The sequence below is a fragment of the Chroicocephalus ridibundus genome, chromosome 3 (assembly GCF_963924245.1).
Source record: "Chroicocephalus ridibundus chromosome 3, bChrRid1.1, whole genome shotgun sequence".
Classification (NCBI taxonomy): domain Eukaryota; kingdom Metazoa; phylum Chordata; class Aves; order Charadriiformes; family Laridae; genus Chroicocephalus; species Chroicocephalus ridibundus.
The window spans coordinates 43,642,103-43,664,769 of NC_086286.1; the positions used below are offsets into that span (position 1 = coordinate 43,642,103).

The 22,667-nt window shown below is 38.0% G+C and overlaps 1 protein-coding gene across 3 annotated transcripts in view; it reads left to right on the forward strand.

Annotated features, from left to right (window-relative positions):
• PLD5 (phospholipase D family member 5) overlaps positions 1–22,667 on the forward strand; it is a 179,826-nt gene that overhangs the window by 70,624 nt on the left and 86,535 nt on the right. For 2 of the 3 annotated variants that reach the window (XM_063328929.1, XM_063328930.1), the window contains one exon: positions 5,157–5,293. In XM_063328929.1, coding sequence (XP_063184999.1) covers positions 5,157–5,293 — 137 coding nt within the window. Of the gene's footprint in view, positions 1–5,156; positions 5,301–22,667 lie in introns of those variants that run through there. The other variant, XM_063328933.1, reaches the window with a different exon arrangement.

The following is a 22,667-nucleotide window of genomic DNA, read 5'->3' on the forward strand; positions in this document are numbered from 1 at the left end:
CGGTCTTTATAGTAATGTTTTTTTCCTCTAGTAAATACATATAATGATTTTAAGAACCAAGGTTAATCCAAGAATGATTGCTAATTCTTGATTCCTTGCTGTCTTTGGCAAATGTACTGTAGCATGCCATAAAACCCCACTCATAAGCAGAATTTAAAGAGCTGCTGAACAGGTGTCGAAGATGCGTGCTTTTGTTCTCACACTGGTGTTCAGACATGTTGCAGGAAAGAGCAGACCACTGATATGACAGAAGATGTGAAAAAATACTTCTTAGAGCCTCTGTGGTTCTGACAAGCAGATGTGAACTCCGTATTAGTACACTGTATAAATATTGCCTCATTTATTCTTTAAATAAGTATAAAAATAAAGTACAAGTTCAAAGCCATGACATGTTTTGTTGTTACGTGCTCAGTTTTCTTAGCAGATGCAGCGTTGCAATTTCATGGCTCCTGTTTTGGGAGAGAATGACATTTTTGTGCTGTATTGAGGGAAGAGTAAAGTCCTGATTATATTTAGTGTGTTACAGAGATACCTATTGCTTGTGAAGAAACGGAAAGCTTCATCAGCCATTGAAGTGTTCTTAACAGCTTTTGAGCAATGGGAGTGCAATAAAGATGGAGGGCTTTTTCTTTCTTGCTCTCATTTTAAATTCAGCCTGGGTAGCACAGGCTCCAATGCAACCTTAACTGACATAGATTATCCTTTTTCTTAATAATAAATAAACAGATAGGGTCCTTCTCAGATTAAAATCTAATCTGAAGAGTACTGCACTGCATACCCATTGTGCAGCTTTTTATCACTCTTCACCCAGGGGTATAACAGCATGAAAAACACCATGCTTTGTTTTAGTAAATGCAGCGTTCTGGTAGATTTTTTTGAACCTAGGTATTGTTCAAATACCTAGGGAGGTGAAAGAGGGAGGTGAAAGAAATGCGTTTTGCTCATGAAGTGGAAAATAGCGTTTTTGATAGTCCTTACTCCCGCAGGAGTTTCTTTCCCAATCTTCTATAGCTCTGAAGAATTTCTGGGCTTGCAGAAGAGACATCTCCACGCTGTCAAGTGTGAAACTCAGCCATGGCTGTCCTCTGACAGGTCCAGTCAAGCTAGTAGATGGTCTGGGCCCAGGCCTCAGCATCTCTAGCAGTCTTCAAGTATGTAAGAGACTGCAGCAGCAAAGAATGGAATACTCTGTTCTCCATTTCCAACATGTATGGGAAGGGAAAAAAAATACATTGCAGCATAAAAGACTTAAGTTAGGCATCAGTAAGGTACCAATATGTGGGATGTGTTGCCTAAAGAAACTGTAGGATCTCTTTCAACTGCAGATTTTTAGAGACAGATTAGACAAACATCTGTTAGAAGTGAAATTTGTATGAATTAACCGTATATATGGACAGATGGACTACATAAGCTTTAGCGGTCCCTCCCAACCCTGTATTCCGTAATTAAGTTTTGAAGACTGAAAGCTTAAACACAGAGGGGTTTTAGGCATTTACTGAAGGAAGCATGAGGATAGGTCTGATAAGCTCTGAGAGGGATCGCAGTTGCCAAGGGGATACAAACAACACAGCATCAAGCAAACAGTCTGCCCAAGGCCACCGATGCAAGAGTCTGAAGAGCAAATCTAGCAGATTCCTTCTAGTCTGCCGATGGTATGAGCTCTTCTATTTTGAATTCCTTCAAGAAGCCTGCTATTACTCGCACATGCACACACACATACACGCATGCATGCGTGCTATAACAGAAAAGTGACATGGTCGGTTCTATCTATTTTAATTAGAAAAAGCCTATTAGAAAATTGCCTGCAGTATGGCATCGGTGGATGAAAATTAATATTTATTGCTATTGTCAAAAGAAAGGCTTGGAAAACTTGTTTGGTGCCGGTAGCTATTTTTGTTCTTTGTTTTCTAATAAAAAATCCATTTGAATCTAAGCAATATTCAAATATTCATTTCTAATGTGATATTTACATTTAAAAGCAATCAAAAAATCACCACTCAGCAGGAGTAATTTCAAGACTAACTGTAAAACTATTCAAAATCCTCCTTACTAGCTGTATAATTTTTTTAAATCGTCTTCACCTGACCCTTCAGACCTGTGACTAAAAATGTAGGATTAGGAGAACCACAGACTTGGAATTTTTTGCCTTTTTTTATTTAATATTTTGTACTACCCTTAGTTCAAAGAAAAAATACCATTGTCATGGTTTAATAAGGTGGTTCTCTTTTTTATGTGTGGATTTACAAGGTCCCCTACACTATTTGTAATCATGCTGTTAAGCTGGTACTTAAGAAGTGGTGAAATAACTAATACATTATAATTGTCAAAAACAAATGCACAATATAAAGGATCTGTATAAAGAAGAGCAGTAAATTGGATCTGTGCAGTTCTGTCTATTTTAGTGCTGCTAGAATCGCAGTGGTCTTACTAGTAGTGCTACCTTTGTGCTGCTCATAGTGAGAAGCAGTCAAACTGCAGAGCTTCACAAGCTGTATGCATGCAGAACTGAAAGAACAGGGATTTAAACTTCATACAAATTTCAACTACAACACAGAAGTCAAGAAGCCTTGACTATGTTCCCCAAGTTTATGTGGAATGGGAATTAAAGCTAGATTAGGAGGATCCATTCAGAATTATTTTGGACTTCCCTTTCCATATTCCTTGACTATAACCAATTAGAAATTGCTACCATAAAATTTCTTGCTATTGAAGGGGAATGTAAGGCATCCGTTGCACCTGCTTTTTTCTTTTTATTTTCTTCCCTCTTGTAATACCATATAATTTTTGATACACTGTAGTTTTTACATAGATTTTGGCATTTAAGTTTTAAGCTGGTTAAAAGGTTTTTAAGGGCTATTTTATGACTTATGGCATGTGTGATAGAGGTACTGTGGACTCTTTAATGAAACATCTCTCGCTGTCTCCATGTGTGCTGGCCCAGCCTTGGAGGCTACTGTGGTCCCTTCTGGTCCAGTGACCCTGCAACTCTCTGTAGTTGTTTTGCTGCTTGCATGGCAATGTAGCAAGAAGATGGCAGATATTTCTTGGAGCAAAGGCATGAAGTAGTTTCTACTGTGTGGTAGTTAGGATGCTTTTTGCTACAAATGTGCCCAAAATAGGGACTCAGGACTGTTCCCACTGAGTAGAATGGCTGCAGTTATCCTAGTTTGGGAGGAAAAAGAACACTAGTGTTGCAAGCCATGCTGGGGTCACATCCCCTGCTCTTAGGGGCTGGAGAATGAGCCCTTGTTCTGTTTGGCTTGCTGATACAGGAGTAGCTTTGCTATCTTGCTGCCATGGTGATATGCTCAGCACTTGGAAGAAACTGCATCAAACAGTTTCTGCAAATACACTTGCAGAACTGTAAAAAATCTACATGAGACAATGGTCATCTTAGCAAGAGTGTGAGCCATCCTGGTGAAGAAATGGCATAAAGCGGTGTCCCAGATCTGAAAATCTCTATCTTTGGCACTTCTTAGTTTTTCTTGCCAGTAGTATGAGTCAATGAGGCGATGTTTTAACATTTTTCTTTAAAGTCCTACTGTGTGTTTGGCTGCAGCCTTAGTTCTGGACACCCAAATGTAGTCATTTCTAATTCTTTTCATACGTTGCCATGATTATTCCTAGCAGCATTAAAAGAAGGTTTCAGAAGTAGGCTTTGTAAATGCTTGGAGAAGACTTTCTTATGCTGCAATCTTGTAAGAGTTTAATGTATTAGAAAACACAGATTCAAACGTATATTTCAAATATGTCTAACATGCATTATATTTAAAATATGCATGTAACCTAAGTGGCATGTTCAGTGTTATTGTTAGGTAAAAGGGTACGTTTCTCACTGAATTTCAGAAAAGTTGTTCCAGTTTGTCCGAAGAAGTTGTTTGCTGTGTTTTAGATTTTCTAAGACTGAAATAAAATGCTTATATGTGATTTGTTCTGACATACATGAGCTTGTTTATTCTGGGATGTGCACTAGTTTGGAAGTTTTGAAAGCTTATTTAAAAAAAAAAAAAGAAAAAGAGGCCTTTATTCATACGGGAAAACATTCTTATTACTCTGAAACTTACTACCTCTTAAACAAAATGTCAGGAACAGTGGAAATATGAAGAAGTTAGTTTTCAGCTGCAAGCATGATCTTGCTTCCTTTCCCTTATGCTTTTCCTTCTTTCCCACATGCTTTCCCAGATGCTTTCCCACTTTCACATTCCTTTATAAAGCTTTTTTTCTTTATGTGAAATTTTAATTACAGGGCAATAATGAAAATTAAGAAACTAACTATGGCAACAAAAGTTAGACTTTTATATTTATATACATACTTGTGGTTTTGTGCACGTTTTCTTCAGAAGAAAAATGCATGTTACAATTGTTTGAACATTTAGTTTCAGAATAGAATATACTTTACGTTCATGCAGCTATCTAAATTGCATGTCAGGAGATTGTCTTTAGAAGGTTTACACAGTTATATCTGGTTTAGTACTGCAGGATTTCATATTGTAGAATAAGGTAGCGCTGTGCCATGTTTTAATATTTAATCTGAGATGTGGAGAATGTTGCCTATCGTATTGAGCAACAGTCTTCCATTGTTTCCTTGAATCCTATCTATCATCTGTGAATTTGTTTGCCTTATAATATAAGTACTGTGGGGCAAGGACTTGCCGAAGTGTCTCAGTTGCTGTGACAATCATAGTAACGTCAGTTACTTTGTGTAGCAATAAAAAAATTACTTTGCTCTTCAGTGTTCTTGCAATGGCATGTTTTATTTCAGCCAAACACAACAAAACTCTCAAGACTTTTGAGTACCATCCTAAGTGTGTACTTTATCTGTGAGGCGCAATCAGAAAATAGGTAGTTAATGTAAGAATCATTATTTTAATGCATAATGCTTTCTTTGTGGTACAAACAGGAAACAGTTTAAATTATGAATATCATTCGTGACATGAATTATTTAACAATGTCTGAGAGATTTAAAATGCATCTCAAGGTGATACCTGAAGGACAGTTTTGAGAGTGTTTTCATCCTGAGGTGTGTTTCATGTTGACAGATATGGCAGTAAGATCTTCAAAGAATTTTCGATCTTATGTAAAAGTTTTAGAGTCTCAGGTCATTGACTGGAATGTGCTCATGCCATTAAAACTTTTTTAATCTTAATCTCTTTCAGTCCCAGCAAAGATGCATTGTGATCTTTGCACTGGTATGCTGCTTTGCAATTCTGGTTGCACTGATATTTTCGGCAGTGGATATTATGGGAGAAGATGAGGATGGACTCTCAGAAAAGAACTGTCAAAATAACTGTCGGTAAGAGGTAACAAACAAAACTTCTCTTTTGGGGTGGACAAGAACATGTATGTGTTATATAATGGCATGTAGTAATTACCATAGTCCTGTGCTGTAATTGTGAAGAGTAGGTAACAGAGGGAAAACTGGTTTCCTCTGAATTTCTGGGTTTGGAAGTTAGCTTGCCAAAGTAAAGCACACTTTTTGAAGTTCCTTTTGGTGGTATGTTTTGAGCAAGACCCTTGTGTTGGTTCAATTATTTTGTAAGCATGGGTCAAAGCACACTAAATTTCAGTAAATGAGTACTGAGGTGGCTCACATAGTTCCCAATTCTGTCATGTCTGTCTGTCATCAAGAGCTTTTTTTTCTTTCTTCAGGAAGGTCATTTTTGACCTAAGACTGCTATCCCTTTTGTATAGGGGAACCTCTTATATATTCCCGTTTGTTGCACTCCCCTAATGGACACAGTGGCTTGCCTAGGAACTGCGAAGAAAATTAGTGATACGGGCAGAAAGACTGGAGTATTGACTATGTTGCATTAAGATTTGCCTCAGACACCTGCCACGGTTGTGTATATCTTTTAACATTAGATTTAAGTAGGTAATTAGATTTTTTGGGTGTTTCTTTCCCAGGCTCGGTATTTCATTTTACTGCACCTCACTGTCAGGTTCATCCATGAATCTGTTCATCAGTGATGACCAGTGCTTTTCCTGCATAGTATTGTCCAAGGTCCTCTTATGTCCACCAGCAAAGCTGATTTAACAAACACGTGTAGACTTCTTTCGCAATTGGATTCTGCTTTTTTCCAAGGATTTAACATACATATAGAGCACCCTCTCTGATTCATTTTGTGGAAAAGCAGTAATCCTTAAATAGCATCTCAGAAATCCATTCTAATCTTATCAGGGAATTGCTGGTGGGGGAAGCGGCCTCTGGGCATCCTCCAGCCCATTCCCCTGCTCAGTGTAGGGTCAGCTACAGCAGGTCGCTCAGGGACATGCACAGTCAGGCTTTGCATAGCTCTGAGGATGGACTCCACAGCCTTCCCAGGCAACCTGTTCACTGTTTGTACAGAATCCATCCAGCTACCAATGGCTGTGAGTTGGAGATATTTGATATTTTTTAGAATAATCTAATGAAAAATTAATGTTTGTTTGAGCCTTTTCTCCTTATTTCTGTTTTCTTTGTTGATTTTGTGTGAAAACTCTTTGGGGACAGTGCCTTTTTATGGTGCATCTATCACAGTGTGGTCAGCAGCAATTCACAATCCAGCAAATTGGATTATGTTTTTGCAATTTTTACAATATTTTTTACATGCGGCTTTAAAAAAAAAAAAGGGGGGGGGGGAGGGAATGGGTGGAGGGGAACGACATTCTTTACATTTGCATCTTTTTTCAAATAGGACATACCTGCAGCACCAGGTAGCTTTGTCCTGAAACCCACCGCCCTTCTGGCACTCTTCTCCCAGCAATGTTTTGTTTTTGTAAAATGGCTTGGCCCTAACCTGTTCACTTTCTTGTATGCCTACAGTGTTGGGCAGCCTTCTAATGCCTTGTCCGAATTTTTCAGAGCTCAGCTAGCTTTCCTTTCTCCATCAGGGTCTTAGATATTCTTCACTGTGAGTTGTTGCCTTCTAAAATTTTTAAAGATACTGCATGTGTCACCTCTACACCCACTGTCTCCATGTGTGAATCTTTGACAGAACTAGGTCAGATGAGGGGAGAGTCTTTCTGCTCATTGGCTTCAGTGTGCTGCACACAACTTCAATACATGCAACAACTACTGCACCACGTTTTCCTTAGTTGTAACAACTAATGTCTCCCATTTTGTTATGGGTAGCTGCATAGGCCTAGCCAAAGAAGAATTTAATCTTCTTCAGTTTGTGTTCTGCAAACAGGAAAAAAAATTCAGAGTGGGAGTGATATACAGTCCTATGGAAAACCAGGGTATTATTTTTAACATGTGTAAGAGATTAATTGCTTTTGTGCCTTTGTATGGGTTATGCCACTCTGCCTTTCCAAAGAATACTCACCTTTGCTCAGTTGTTTGTTGGTTGGTGTGTGTCACTCTTAAATCTCCTGGACTGTGTTAGAGGAGCTTGGGAGTAAATCCAGCACGTTGACTTTAAACATAAGAGTCAATGCAACTGCTCTGCATTTGCAGTGATAAAAGTGATCTCAGACCCCAGCTCTATTTTAAGGTTCCTTTCACATAGTGATTTGAGTGTGTGATCTAGCTGCTAATGCCTGAACTAGAAGGCACATCAATGCTGTGTGTATAAACTGCCTAAACCATTTCTAATAACAGTATCCAAGTGCTGGCAGGTGTTACCTGCTAACACTGAATCCTTCCCTACGTGATGAAACTGGGCTTCTCTATGTGTTAAATATATTTCAGACTTAACTGAAGTGCTGTAAGATCAATTGCTGCCTGTGGCATATATTTAGTACTTGGAGTAAGCACTTTTAATAAGTAAGACAAGTATTATTGAATTCTTATATTTCTGCTGTGTGAGTGCTTTCACTGAAATTCAGGAACAGGCACTTACGTTTGCAGGATGTGTGGAGACAGAATGGTAATAGATTGTCCCTTTTTTTTTTTTAAGATTAAATGATTGTCAAATACAAGTTTACACATATGAATTTTTTTTTGTTTTGTTTTAATTGATTGAATTTGTGTGGAAGCTTGATGGGAAAGGCTGCTATTGATTTCAGAAGAACTTCACTGATGGCTTGTTAAAGGCTTTCATCTTCTGAAAATCAATTTCTTTTCTGTCTTTTTATTTTAAAGGAAAATACGTGTGAAATAGAGCTGTGGTCTAGAATAGTTCTTTGGCTAGAAATTTTTGGAGCTTGTGCCAAAAAATAAGAAGTGGAAATTTAAAAAGAGAGAGAGAGAAAGAGAAAGTAAAAGGAAGACATTTTTAGAAGTCTAGAGCTTTTTGTAGCCTGACAGAGGAATCATTGAGGTATGTTGTAAGCAATGTTACCCAGTAAACCCTGCATCTTTTTGTTGTTGTTGTGATTATATTGTTGTTCATGAATACAAATGCGGGCTTTCTGATTTTCTTGTTGTAATTCAACATGGGGCTCCTGTTCTGTTAATCATTCCTTAAACACTTATTACATAAGGAATACTTACTGCAAATGATGCCAAAAAGACCTTCCTCTTTACTGATGGATTTATTTCTCTTGGGGGCTTTGTAATAAAAACAAGTCAGGCAAGTGGAAAAACAGGCTTTTTTGCATGTCTTCACGAACTGCCGAAGGGATTGTTGCAAGCCATCTAAAAGGGTGTATAGGAAATAGCAATTTTTGAAGACATTAAAATATGTTTGAAACTAAAATTATGAACTGTGATTTTAAATCTTTGAGCTTCTTGCTGAAAAATTCAGCCTGTGATTGAGAACTAAAATGCATCTTGCCTTACAGGTCATTCGTGACTGCTACAACGTGAAGTCAGATTGTTGTAGGCTGCAAACCTTTTCCTATTCTGTTTGTTGCACAGGCAGAGGAACTCAATATTCAATCATATTGAATATAATATTTAAGAGGAACTTGAATATTTGATATTTAACTAATGACTGAAAATAATTTTTTTATCTTTTGATGGGTAGGTACAGAAATATTTTTTTTAAGCCTGCTTTGGCTGTTGTAATCCAAAAATACAAATAGGTAACTTAGAAATTACAACCCTGTCCTAATAATTGAGGGCAAATATTGGGGCAAATAAATGTGCTTATCAGATTGATTACCAAGCACCATTGTAAAAATTACTGTATATTCTACTGATACATAAATAATAGCTGGCAGGAGCTGGGGGAAGGTCTGTAAAATTTGTCAGTCAGTCAAACGCTGGCTTTAGAATTGAAATTAGAATCTGAACTCTACCAACTGGAAAACTCTATTGGTTTAGATGAAATAATGCTGTTTGTACTTATTTACACTATCCCATATAACTCTCATACTGTTAATCGTACGTGGGGAGACTTGCTGACTGAAAGTAGACATTTTATTTTACTTTTTTACAGCTGGACTGGGTTTGTTAAGAGACATCTTTTCACTTCAGGGGGTGCTGTACACTATTGGCTTTGTTCCACAAAATTTGATTTCAGAATGCTGGACTTAACAAAATACAAATAGCTTTTGACCCTTCCTATTAAAAGGAATTTCAACTGATTGATTTATAAGGAATAAAAAAAAAAAAGGACTCTGAAAAGTTGAGGTTTTGCAGTTTGCACTTGGTATGGGATACAAATAATTCTCTTGCATCAACAGTAATATTGTTAGGCAGCCCTGCTGAATGAGGCTGGTTAAGAGGATATGCTTAGCAGTCTGGGAACTTTGCCTGTCTTGCTGTGGGTTCATTACACACTGCATCTATAAAATTAGATTATTGTAATTTCAAGATAGTCCTTTTTAATGGCTGATTTATTGTGAATAAATCTTGGCTATCCTCTGACATAATGTTAGTCAAGACTTACTTGGCTTTGTTGAAACTGGCTGGTAAACTCTAAAACTCTAAAAATGGCAATCTGGGAGACCAGAAGAATTACAACTGTTAGGAGATGGTCTCTGTTATCCAAAGAGTTTGAACCGAGGTCATTTTGATTTATTACCAGTAATTTTAGCTGTTCAATATGCCTCTTCTCCTGCTTGCTGCAGCTGATAGTCATGCTAGGGTTCCTACAGAGATCGCACATGCCCTTAATTATCCTAGTCTCACCAGCTTTTCCAATATCCATTGAAGCAGTACTAGCAGCTGGCATAGCTCCTGCCTCGGGCTGTGGGTTTGTCCCTGTCTCTTGAGAGGGGCTAAGGAATAACAAGGTGGAAAAGAAAACAATGGCAGCTGCTTTTCATGGTTCCCAAGTTTAGGGTGTAATAAAACTTTTGTTATAATAAATATTTATAATTTTTTTTGCAATTTTTGCCTTTATCTGATGATAATTGGAGGATTTTTGTGATGTGTGTGTTTTCAAGGCAGATTCTGTCTTGGATTCTGTTTCGGTGACTCAATTTTGCTATTTTGAGTATTTCTCTTGTCCTCAGAGTAATATATAATGAAGGCACTTGTTCTTTGAGGACTTGACTTTTCTGTAGGACATGAGTGGCAAAGCCATTTAGTTCACTTGGTGACTGTAGGGAGGCTTTGACCAATTCTGCCCCATAGCAAGTAGATGGTGATACTTTGGCAGTGTTTTTGTTTGCTTTAGAAATTCTTTGGATTGTTATAGATAAGGAATTGTATCCTTCTTAATTTTGGTATCCTGCAGAGGAACTGAATCTTCTTGTTGAAATGCTAAGCTTTAGATGTCAACAGTACCCTGCAGCACTGGGTTCCAGAGATTAAATCCAGTTGTCTACAAGAATTACTTATATTTATCAGTTATTATGTGTCACACGCGTTGCTTTCAATTTCATTAGATGTTTCTTTGTGCTCGGGTTGTGAGAGAGGGCCCACAATTGTTTTGGTTTTGGTTTTTTTTTTTTTGTGTAGATTTATAAATCTCTCCTTCAGCTCCTGTCTGCTATTTCACCAAGCAGGGTTTTGCAGCACTATTAAGTAAGCACACTGCAGCACATGCTTACATTGGTTTACCTTGGAAGTGCTTTGCCCCGTCTGATTGTGGGGGAGATTTTCTCTGCGCTGCGTGGGTTCTGAACATAGCAAGGTTTATATTGACTGATTTGTATTTAATAAACAAACTATGACAGGCGTAATAATTAAATGTCTAAACAGAACAAGATGCTTAGATTTTGAAAACAAGCCTGTTAAAGAGCAACTGAAGATTTCTGTTTGCAAAACACTTATGCCACTTGGCATAAAAATGTCTTCTGTCAACATGATGACTGTTGTTCTCTTGTTTTGGGGTGATGGAGAGAATGCGCTATAAAAAAACTTAATTTTTAAGATAATCCATATTTACAGTCTTTTTTTTTTTTTTTTTTTTTTTTTTTGCATCGAAAGAAGGAATACCCTTACCATTGAAGTTTCTATGGCTCGACACTGCAAAGAGCTGGTGGACTGCCTGCAAAGGCATTCAGCATCCTGAGCCAGGGAGGGAAATCAGTAATTCAACAAACTTGCCTAAGAGGAAGCTCTACCTTTCCTACCTTTATTTTTAATTTTTAAAAATGTATTTCAATGGAAAAGATACTGTATTAACAGTTTCTCAGTATCTGTACAAAGTAATTTTTTTTTTTCCTCTGTTCCTCCACTGATACAAAAAAGGGTCAATTTGTCTGTTTTGCATTTACTTTCAGCTATAAAGAATATCTTCACAAGTTAAGAGAAGTGCAAAAGCTCATGATCTGTTTAGGTCTTACTCTGTTTGCATTACTGCCAGAAGAGAGTTCATCATGAATTGCGTGGTATGTATAGGTCTGGGCTTCAACTTGTTTTGTTTGAGTTCACAAACCATTCTTTTTCTCCCACTCTTTGTTCAGTTAAATCTAATGGTTTCCTCTGGAGTTTAGGACAGAGTGCTTCAGAGTCTCCTTAAGACAGCTTTTCCTGTCATGCTAAGCACTGTTCAGGATGTAATACAGAGATTGACATATTTTTTATTCTTGGCAGTTACATATTTAAATATGGGTTTGTTTCTCCTTTTATGACTTAGAATTTGTGAACTCACATCAGAGAAAATGTTCCAACCTTAATAGAAATCAAATTCCAATTACTTCAAGGGTCCTGAGTAATGTAAATAAGATAAAGAAACAATTCATCTGCCAGAGTATCCTTTCTCTTGTGTAGTCTGCTGGGATTTCTCTATCATCAAATATTTTTTTTTTCTCTTTTCCTTTTCTTTTTAACTTAGTGTGTTCAGAAAACTCAAGTGACTTCATCCCAGGACTCATAAAATTCCCAAGGTCATTTTCTTTACCAGATAGTAAGCCTACACTAAGCATAGTTATTAGGTCTAAAATTACTGGTCGTTCTTCTGATCTTTAAGACTGATTGGTGACATTTCAGAGAGGTTTTTATTCTGCCTGGTGACAATACCGATCCAACTTAATAAAGCTCCCTGATAAATTGTTCTTCCTTTCCTTTGTGGGAAAGGCATTAAAAATGGCTAAAATTTCTAGTAGAATCTGTCTGAATTCATGCTCCATTTTAGGGTGACTTGTTGATTCATCCAGGGCTGACTTTACCTCAGATCCTAGCAAGCACCTGTTCCAGTGACACCATTTATTTTTAATTGCTTCCCCACCCTCAGAGCAGTATATAAGAAAGGTACTTATTATCCTGTCAGCTTACAGTAGATGTGTTGAGTTCTGTGCCTAATCCTACGTTGGTACTGTGAGTGTCCTCTCAGCTAGCGTGATTTGATGTTCCTCAAGAGTACATCAGTTAGATGTACTAGATGTACACGCTAGACACTGCCTCTGGTGATCTGCTGAGTACATCCCAGAGCACCGGGGCAGCGCTGCAGTGCCTGCTGAAGCCTAAGCATGACGCCAGAGCTGTTGGTACTGTTTGGCTGGCTTTGCTGGAGCTGACTATCTTTTTCAGCTGCATGCAGCACACTTTTCCAGTTGTATCACTGAGGCCGTAGTCGAACAGCAGCGGTTCTTGGCGTTAATGCCCCACTGGAAGACATGAAGAATTGATGGTTGAGGTTCGTTAGGAGTGGTTTTTTTCAGATGTTCTGTACATGTTTCAGGAAGATATACTTGGGTGAAACGTGCAGGATTTTCTTTGTTATCCTGAAGATTTTCTTCCTGATTTTTTTACCTCAGATTAATACATGGGTTCTGATATAAGTGGAGCCAGAGGCACCTCTCTATGGTCTCTCATATGGGCTCCCTAGGTATGTGTTTCTCTAGTTAGTCACAGCATCACTGCCTGTGCATGATGCTTTAGATACAAAGTATTCTTGTGTGTTGGTCAAATGAACCTCTCTGTTGGTGACCTGTGTTAATCAGGAAAGTATGAGTTTACTTCCTTTACTCAACTTACCCACACCCAGTTGTCTTGATGAAGAAGAAAAAACGCATTTGAGATCTTGATACTTCTTATTACCATTACTAATTTTTCATGTTATGTTTCACGTTTTTTCCTTAATGAATTTGCTTCCTGTCAACCTGACCAGAAAACAGAAAAAAAAAAAAAGCACAAATACCAGCCTCGGCTTCTGCTAGATGCAGTTCCTTATATGTCATTTATTCTCTACTTAATGACCAGTCCTTTCCAAATAAGGCTATTACAAAATTCTCATACAGTTCAAAGGGAGTTTTCGTGCCTGAGAGCATCATAATCTGGTATGTTTAAATCTGGTTTCTTCACATACTTGGTGTTGAAATGGCTCTTCTGAGAACCATCAGTTATTTTCATGCCTTCTGATATGAGTGGGAGGATTCATTTTACCTCAGACTAAATTTATGATGGATATTTAATGGCACGTTAAAAGTTGTTGGGTTTGGATTTTTACTGTTTCTTCTGGATCTGCTTGGAACTCTCAAATAAATATGTTGTACTTATACATATGACCACAGATGATATTCTGATATCTTTTGACAATTTGGTAGGCATATAGATAATTGATCTTCATTGATCTCCCAAAATACTTCTCTAAAAAAAACTGTTGGGAAAATAAAATGACCTTTTAGTTTTTTCTTGTTGTCCTTTATGAAATGTCTCCTTAAGTCAGCTGGACTTGAATCAGTCTCTAAAATAATAAATTTTAAAGCTCAGCTTCTAGTGGAGGAGCATTGGAAAAAATGAAGTTTTACCAATAGCTTAGCAAAATATGAATATGTGTAAGCTTCATAATTAATCACAAAAATATAAAGAAAGAATTAATGTGCCACCAGCATGAGGAGGTGCAGCCACCATTTGATTTTTGTTCAAGCACAGTCAAAACTACTAATTCTTTTTTCATTCGTTTTTGGATCGCTTGTATCAGCTTGGCAGTGCCTGTTTTTGCAGTTCATTACAGATGCTGGTGGAGAGTAGGCAGACCTATACTTTAATAAAGGTACTAGAGGATGCTTGGGGTGACGTATTTTGGGCAAGGGAGGCTGAAGTGCTGGACTAGTGGAAATGACTTCACAAGCATGCAGCCAGCACTACTGTGCAGTCCCCAGGAGCTGCCCCATCTGGTGTGTTTTATTAGATGTATGTGAGCCACCTTAAAGATATCCTAAACACCATCCAGTTTTGGGCAAAGACAGACTGCCACAGCCTGGAACCAGTCTGTCACTCTAGCAACTTTTTGGGTATGGTCTGGGAAAGTAGTAGAGATGTAACCTCTGACATCAGACAAACTATTCTTTTTCCCAGTGATTCATCTGTTTGCATGAGAAAAGAGTTCAGGACTGACTAGAAAGGAGAAGAGAGTGAGGTGCACAAAGTTGCTCTTGACAAGAGTTGTACAAATATCTGGGATCAGCAGCCAAGTGATTCTGTGTCAGAGGTACTGCTCTGGGCACGTGCACGTGGTAGTGCTCCTGCTAGAAATGTAATTCTAACACTTGAGGATATTTTTATGTTTTCGCGGGTTTTTTGAGAGTCAAGATATTGCTATTAAAATACATTCCATAGAGTTCTCTGTACAGAGTAATTATCAGTTAGTGCTTTCTACTAAAATCTGAAAGAGTGCTTTATTTTGTTTTGTTTCTTTTGTGTTTGGTGTTTTGGTTTTTCTTTGCTCTTAGTGCATCAGACTAAAACATTCTCTTAGTAGCCATATAAATACTCCTTTATCAAACTACATAGCTCGCATCTGTTTGGGGAAGACAATCTCTCTATCTTGGCCAGAAACTTACCCATCAATTTTCCCTTTTTTTTTCATTTGTTTCCACCCGACACCAAGTTTTAACTTGGATGCAACAAGTTTTAACAGATGCAGTTTTAACCTGCTGCTACTCTAAGTGGACTAAACTTAATTACCCTTTAAAAAAAAAAAATTAAAAAAAACCCAAACAGAAATACAAATAGATACCTAAAAGAAAGAGACAATAGTCAAACCTATCTTAGTGCTCCTAAGGTGTCCTGGAACATTTCCACAGAATCTTGCCTCTGTAATTTGAGTGCTGGCAATGTCCTTTGGGAATGGATACTTTGAGTACTTTATTCTTTTCATCTGTGGATTTTTATTACCATTCTTACCTTGACTATATCTGCTGAATTTGCAGTGCTGATTTCAAAAAGTTGCTGACTAAAGGTTTTACCTTGAATTTTCCTTCATTGTTTTGCAAAGTAGTTTAGTTTGTTCTTGTTGGGCAGGAAGGACATTAATTAAGCTTAAGGGATTGTTGGATGGTGTAAATGTCAACGTCATAGAATATCCTTTTGTTCCTGTCCTGAGGAAGAGAGCTCTTAGAAGATTCACATTAAATTATTGTTAACCATAATTTTATATGGTTATTGTTATATGGTTGTTATTTGGTATAATAAACTCATGTTTATTTATGAGGAAAACTAATATTTTGATTCTTGACTGGTTTCTACATGTGTGAGCTAACGCATTTATTCATCCTAAGTCATACCAAGATAATCAGGGCCTTTTAGAAAGGTGCCCAGGCCAAAAGAAAAAGAAGGTAGCAATCATATTCCCACTTACTGTGTATTGATATGTGATTATTCAGTCCAAATTAATGTTGCTATTTACAGTTGCAAAGTGTTCATATAAGATGATTGGGGGTTGTGTGGAAGGAAATAAAAAGACAACATATATTTTGTCCGTAAATTTAAAAAAAAGGTCTAAATGTCCCTGTAATATTTGTTTGTGTTATTCAGGCCTTATAAAAAGGTTTTGTATGAACTTACATGGTCACAAGCTGAATGTAGAAATAAATTAAAAGCACCTCAACAACTAATTAATGTATATGGCAGTGGCTATTTATACAATATTTGTTTATCTTTTGAGAGACTTGGTAAAGTTGAAATGTTAGGATATTTTGCTGTGTTTTACAGATGGGTGAATAGTGAATGGGTCGCTGCTCAAAAGAACTGATGAGGGGCTTGTGTGGCTGCTTTGTAGAGGACTCTAAGTACCTCACTGCTAAATTTTAGATAATTTGAAAATCAAGGTAATGGTATTTACCCAAGACTTAAGTATGGTGCAAACAAAGGAAAGAGACTGAGATACTTCCCAGTGGTTAAACGGGTACCGAATCAGCACTTACTATGCTATGTTGGGAAGTCTGAGCTCCTGATTCCTGACTGATGGATATTCAGGGTGTTCCCTGCAGTATGCATACCGCAAAATATAAGAGGAAAAATTGCAGATTTGGATTTCAAAATACAATGTTAAACACCAAGAACAGCAGCTGGATTTCCTTATGCATGACAGGTACAAGAATGGCTTCACCAAAGAAAGGCAGCATTTTCCAAGTTGTGTGCTCCTTACAGTCCTCATCTCTATTGGAAAGGAAACTGCCTGCTGCGGACTGGGGTGCAGACCTTCTCCAGCTGCCATTTAGGTATAGTGCCTGGAGTGACTGTCAGGAGACATGCGCTTCGTATGAGGCAAACTGTTGTGTGTTACTGTATTTGGAAGATTTTTTTTTTTTCTAAGAACATTTATATGTAGTGAATCCTGAAAATATTATCTCAGACTTAAGAATGTATAAATGAATAAGCTGTTAAGAAAACAAATTCAGTAGGAAATTTTTTGTGTATACGTTGCGAATATAGTAATACTGTGGCATCAAACTGCAATGGAGGAGATTTTTAGAAGAATAGAAATAAAAAGAAGCCCAACCTTTGCATCTTCCTGGTGAGGGGGCAGAAATCTAATGTGCAAAAAGTGATTAAATAAAACAAAATTGGCTGGTCCTTTCTCAAAAGTAAGGAGAAAGTGGGAGGGGGAGAATATGTTTAAAAATATTTCTCTTCTGATGGTGTCCTTGTCCCTTCACGTCTAGAGATTAAGCACAAGCTTTTGAAATACATAGACAAGGCAATTTTGTGGGGTTTTTGATAAGCATATCCTGTAGATCTTCAATTACAGTATGGTAGTGAACAGAGAAACCTAAATGATTTAGTGTCTCTTGGTTAATAGAATATATGGCATTCTAGATAATAAACAGCAATGCCAGATAAATTTCTTATTCTAAATTCAACGGAATTGGCTCATGCTGTTTCTTCTTTCGGTAGGAACTTTGTAGTATATACCTCATATTTCTTCATTTCAATTCACCTCAGATCCTCAGGATCCTCACGCTTTCATACTTTACCCTTCAACATAGCATCTAGCTGTCTACAATGTGAGAATGTGAGCTACAGAACTGCTCTTTACAAGGGTGAGGTTTTAATTTTTTTAAAGCACAGATTGATGTAACACCTTGATGGTAGGAAAAGTACAGAGGCACTGTGGCTGTGTCGCATGGGCAGGACATTGGCAGGCACTATTAGGGTGGAATACCTTTCCTCTCATGAACTCCAAATCTGAGAAGCAAGACAGATTTCAAGAAATTTCAGTGTGAGTTGAATGTTTTGAATAATGAATGATGGTGTGTTAAATTATTAATACTTCATCTACAAACTCTAATATGAAGTACTTGGTGTATTTGGAAGTGTTACTGCTCCTATGGATTTCGTTTTCTCTTGGCTCATGCTCTGATAAGATTTTTTTCATGCACTGAAGATGTTTCCTCATTGCTTTCCTGTTTTTACAGCTTTTTAAATTTCCTTTCCTTCCCCTTGACAGACATTTGTAACTTTGTTTTCCTTCTCTCTTTCCTTACCCTGCCATTTAGGTTTGGCTTTGTGAGGTTCTGACACTGTGCTTGCACTTCCCTTGGACTTTTCCTTAGAGGCCTTTTTTGTGGTCTTCCTCTGTTCCCCAGTGGTTTAGGAAGTGGCATAAACTCTATTCCTTGGTGCATTTTCAGACTCCCTCCTACGCACGTGCATGTTCCCTGCCTAGATGAACTATCTCAAGTCTATATTCGGAGACAGAGACTGTCTTGAGGATAAATCTGTGCTGGCTACAGTGCTGCAAATATCAAACAAATCCACAGTTTTATGTATTAGTATGACTACTGAGAGAATAATTCAGTTAATTAGTTCAGAAATGTTTTGGTGTAATTACTAGAAGACTTTGTCATAAGATAGTTAGTCCAGTGAATATGCTTGTGTCAATTCAGTTTTATTAGACTTGAAATCAGAATACTTAAGCTGTTCTACTCATGTGAAGGATTTTTATTTTTCCTGACTACAATATTTAGACTTTGAAGTGTACTGAAACAGCAAGGCAGGCTCTTCTCGGGTTGGCAAAGGGGTGTCTTTTTGGGGGGAAATATGTAGGGTTAGTGTTTAACCAAGAGGCATTATGGACAAGGAGTGCTATTTTGTTGTTAGCAGAGGGCAAAGTGCATTTAATCCCTTACTTGGACTCGGATTCCTGGACTTCCCTTTGAAAGTGGCTGTCCGAGTGCTGGATGGTTCCCCTGAGGAATGGCAACACGTGATATTGCAGTCTTCTTATGCCAGACACCTCAGCCTGAAGCTCTAATAGAGATTGCACGCACTGACTAGCTCCTGATGTTACTGCTGCTTTTCACCCCCCCTTACTTGTACATTTAAGTAACGTTCTTTGAAGAAGCACCTTGAAGTCAGACAAGCTGCTGTCCTCGCCTTGGGAAACCTGGGACGCTGTGATTCTCTGTGCTCTTACTTGCTTTCACATACTTGCTCTTACTACTTGCTTTCTCAAAGTATTATGCAGTAGATGCAGCATGAAGATTTGTGATGTAAAACCCATATACTAGGTACAGCTTATGGGAGTTGAAGTTGTAATTGGGTATACTTTTGCTCTTTCGTGACTTCTTACAGAAAGCTGCTTCATTTGTTAAGATCAAGGAGGGGAAAAAAAAAAAGATTTTAATGTTCCTAGTTACACAGAGCACATGGATCATGAAGGGCCTTTGTTTTTGCCATGCACATTGGAGGTGAAAGCTGGTGTTTGAATTTTCTGTGGAGTGTAAAGACTGGTCGGGTCAGCTCGTTTCTCCTGCCTCAGCACCCTCAGGCACTTGTTTCCCAGCAGTCTGCCATAAGAATCCACTGACCGTCTCGCAATTCTCCCCACACAGCTGCAAAACCCATTAGAATGTTTTAGTGCTGATAGGCAGAAATGCTGTAAAAATGCAAATTTTCATCTGCTGAAGGGCAAGACGCCAAAAAATGGTTTTAAAAATGTTTCACTGCTGACTAAGGGTTATGGGGGGTTGATACAGCTGGAATGCAGAATTTTAAGCAATGGGAGAGCAACTTACACTGTCAGTAGGATCACTGGTATTTTGGTTCTTCAGTCACTTCAGGATTTTGGCACAGAATGTTTGCTTTTTTTTTTTTTAACAGAAAATAGTGGGCTAAGTGGTAGTCTTCTGCTCTGTTGGTATACAAAGGAAGGACTGCTTTTTAGGCTCCAAAATGATGCTGTCTGTCTTTACCTGCTGACCTTTAGACCCTTTAGAAGGGTCAGCTTTCATTCAGCAGATATTTTAACTTCTTGTGCACCTTTATGTTCTGTAGAGCTGTGGCCAAGTGAAGTGCACAGGGTTGCGCCCTTGACTCTGTTAGTGGAGTAGTGAGCTGTTTTTTCTTTAAAAGCAAGATGATTTAATGAAAATAATGGTGTTTTCAGTTGCAAAAGAAATAGATGGTGAGTGCTTTGTCCAGATTTTGGAACAGGCTGTGACCTTTGATGAGAAAATTTTAAAATTATTTTTCTTTCATCTCTCAGCTGAAATAATAAAGTGGCTGTATAACAGTTGATATTCAAGATTTTCAAAGGACGTTACTTTCTTCCCTTAACCAGGGACTGAAAAAAAAAAAAAGGAGGAATTTTGTTATATTTCTACTTCTTCCTACTGTAATAACGTACTTTCTGTATCACCAATGCAATAATTTCATCCTGTGTTAGTCTTCCTTTGCCCCATATGGGCTGTTCAGGCATAATGTGCATGATACATTCTCTGAAGTGCGATCACCTATGTTGAACTACCATATTTGTGTGTTTCACAAATGTATTTCATCTTAGCTTTCAGTTTTACATCAGATGATACATAACGAGGACAGGAAGGATTAGCCCTTTGCAGTTCAGCAAGTTACTTTTTACTTTCTCTGAGGATTGTCACTACCATCTTCAGAATGTTTTACACAAGTATCAATAATAAGCCAAAATAATATATCTTTTCCAGGTAGTTTCTCATACCACCACTGAAGCGCATGCCGAGTGTTTCATGAGCATTGCTTGATTCAGTGGTATCAAGAAACAGTAGCTCTTTGTAGTAAAGTTTCCGTAAGTGATCTCAACAGTATACAAATGTGGAATTAGTGGATATGGTTCAATATTGTCTAATTTTAGTTTGAGCAACCAGGAAAGGGGCATACAATTGTATTTGAAGATTCTCGCAACTTACTCTGAGAAAAATCTGGGTCACATAGAGCTCTCTGCAGTGTTCAATGCAATGTGTGAAAGCCCCATTAATAGGAGTAAAATACTAAGGCGGCAGCAGAAATCTCTCACAGGGGAATGAAGCCTAAAAATTTGAGTGGGACATTTAACGTTGTTTGAGAGGGTCAGCGGCGTTGGCACAAATGTGTGCTTTGAATCAGGTTCATAAATTTATCCACAAAAAATAGAAGATTTGCTTTTAATTTCTTTGGGACACACATAGATCAAAAAGTAAACACCCATTTTCTAAATGCCACCTTTTATTTAAAAATAGCTTATTTCATATTGGAAGTCTTTCATAACAATCAGTTCCTTGTTGCATCTTCTATCTCCCTCTCCTTTGCTCTCCAGCTCCAGCAGTCCATCATGATGATAATATGTAGCTTTTTTTCCCCTCTTCCAGGCTTCAGGTAGTCCGAATTCATTGCACTCATACTAATAATGTGGTAATGAAGAGGGACGTTTGTTTGACATATTGTTTCAAGCTTAATGGACTCCCTATGCCTCTCACCATCTAGTGAGGCAAGAATGCTGATTGGCCTTTTATTAATAATGACTGTAGTGTGGGACACTCTTCCTAGACATTAGTGACAGGTTAGGAGTAGAAGATAACTGGAGGTATAGTGGAAAAACAACTAACCTTTTGTTATTGTTCCTCAGTCCCCAGGAAGTATTCTGTCTTTGTCTTTGTTCAAGGTCAAAAGTAGCAGCAAGACTTTGAGCTCCCCTGTCCATGACTCTTTTTTTTTTTTCTTTTTTCCTTACAAGTGCGCGTTGTAAATACTGTCCTGTTGTTCAGTGCCAATGTTTTAGAAAGCTAATGCATGCTAGAAGGTCATTGCATTGCGTGCGCAGTGGCCAGCCTTGACACTGTTTGTGCAGAATACCCGATTGCATGAGATGTAGTGCAAATGAAAATTGCCCATCCCTACATTAGAAAGAGGAAAAGTTAAAGAAAGGATCTTTGCTTATTTTCTGAGTAGTGTATTTCCAGCAGGGTTTTTTATTGTTTAAATCCATGAAGGCTGTTTTCTGTTGGTTAAGCAGCTGCAAGTTAACTGTTTTAAAGGCAAAGCACTGCCCACCCCACTCTGGCTTGGTGCGGTGTTGGCCCCGTACAGGATGTAAGAGGAAAGGATAGTAATCAACAAGAGCAGAGCATCGTGATGGAGTAACTGAATTTTCTATCACGTTACTAAGTGAAACAATCAGCATTTTTTATGTCCATCTTGGGCCTTTTAATTTTACTCCAAAGGATTTTGCTTATTTGTAAAACTATTGTCATTTCTTTCTTAAAGTGCTTCTCAAAGCTCTCCTCTGTAGCGTGCCATAGGCAGGAGGGGAGTGCAGCTGTAGCTGGACAAAAGAGCTGTGATCGCTGTTTGGACCAGCAAAGAGTCGGGGCCATCTGCAGCCTCTAGGTGCCGATTTCTTGTCTCTGAGTCTCTCTGTTGAAGTATTGCTACCTCTTTGCAGCAGGAATTACAGTGTTTGAATAAGATTTAGTGCAGTCACTACTGCGTTGAAAGCTGAAAATAGTGCTACAAGACAATATGGAAACACTTGAGTTTTCACTTGATCTCCTGGTGATAGCTTGGTCTCACTCATTTGGAGAGAGGGTTTACCTCACAAATTACTTTCAAATTAGTGTAAGACCCCTGCATAACCAAATGTTTTGGTTGTTTAAAGAGTTAACGTGTTAAATTCAACTAGTCAGTTCCTGCAGTTTGTACAAGAAAGCACTTTGAGCATGTGGTTTCTGGGTTTGGGGCTTTGATGGATTTTGGTAGAATAGTTGATGTCTTCTACCTACACCAATTTGTTTACTTTTAAAAAAAGTTTATTTCCCTGTGGAATATTTGGAAGGGAAGGCACTGAAAAACCCAGGTCAGTCAGCCAACCAAGTGCAGCCCAATACAGTCTTGACATCTCACCAACTGCAGAATTAAACTATGTGAAAACTGAAAAAAAAAAAAAAAATCC